The following is a 1,237-nucleotide window of genomic DNA, read 5'->3' as shown; positions in this document are numbered from 1 at the left end:
GATGAGTTTTAATTGTACATAGACTCTACATTATTAAGAATTCTATTAAATTTATTGAAGAACCCATGTTTATTTTTAGAAATAAAAGATTTCTATGGTATAGAACATAGAAATATTATAGAAAACTAACTGACAAATAATGGCTTAGGAATTTAAAAGTGACTTGGGGATGCCCACCCATGCAGACTAAATGTTCCTGTCCTCTCTGCTCCAGTGTCATCTTCTGTCCTAGGCTTTTTGTTTTTAAAACTAATTAGACTCTTTTTGAAAGCCTTGTAGGTAAACACTTGAGAAATAAGATGAGGTTCACCAGATTTGTAGTGTTATCTCTCATGTATCAGTGTTAGGCCGAATCATTTTTAAAGATGTTGATATGGTACAGTCATGACTTGGGTATTTAAAACTTAGGCATACAGAATATTTCTGATCACACACAGGAACGCGTGGCCAGGATTCAGCCCTGAGGTGGTCAGTGACACGTCAGTTCTTGGCACTCGTGATCTGTTCTGTGCTGAGACAGTTGTTGGGATTTCAGATCTTCTGGATAGAAAGTGTATGGGTTAAACCACAGATGACCCAGTGACTTAACTTAGCGAATACCTGTCTAGCTAAATATCGGTGTCCAAGAGAAACAGCATTCGTTCCGTGCTTGCTGTATTAGATCACAGCATTTTTAGTGTTAAGAATATGCACTGTGTTTTTTGTTAGTTTTTGGTTAAATGCTAAACATTTTTAAAGACTTAAAGAGTAGATGCCTTTGTTCAGACCCAGGTGTGGTTTCCTCCTCCTAGATATTTTTCTTCATTGTTTAAAAGAGAAATAGTGATTATATTTTTCCTTGAATGTCCTATTACCTTGAATATGAAGACTGTGCTAGTGTTTATTAGCAGTCTCTGCTGGTAACAATTCTTTAATTCTGTAAGGAGATGGTGGTTCTGTAGAGAATCAGAGGGAGTCAGTCAACATTTCTTCACTCAGACGTTCTTTGTAGTTTGTACAAAACTAGTATTAAATGGGTGGTGTTGGTAATATTAAAGCTGTGGAAGATCAAATGAAAATGACCTGAATATATATTGTTATACTTTTGAAAATGCTCAAACAGAATACTTCTGTTAAATTCTTTTATGTATGCATGTAATAATGATTCTTAAATTTTGGGTATCTTCCTATTTGTAGGCATGAATTGCTCGATGAAGCCCGAAGACAAGGTTTGCCTTTTGCCCAGTGGGATGGGCCG

The 1,237-nt window shown here is 36.0% G+C and overlaps 1 protein-coding gene across 1 annotated transcript in view; it reads left to right on the top strand.

The window, feature by feature from the left end:
- LOC103609156 (liprin-alpha-1-like) overlaps positions 1-1,237 on the top strand; it is a gene marked incomplete at its 5' end in the record, with an annotated part of 36,773 nt that overhangs the window by 10,192 nt on the left and 25,344 nt on the right. Inside the window, one exon of the mRNA XM_008593508.1 lies at positions 1,177-1,218. Within this exon, the coding sequence (XP_008591730.1) occupies positions 1,177-1,218 (42 nt within the window). The remainder of the gene's footprint in view (positions 1-1,176; positions 1,219-1,237) is intronic.

This window comes from Galeopterus variegatus, unplaced genomic scaffold (genome assembly GCF_000696425.1).
Source record: "Galeopterus variegatus unplaced genomic scaffold, G_variegatus-3.0.2 Scaffold9272, whole genome shotgun sequence".
NCBI lineage: Eukaryota > Metazoa > Chordata > Mammalia > Dermoptera > Cynocephalidae > Galeopterus > Galeopterus variegatus.
The sequence above is the reverse complement of the archived record's forward strand: the minus strand, read 5'-3'. Positions and strand labels throughout refer to the sequence as shown.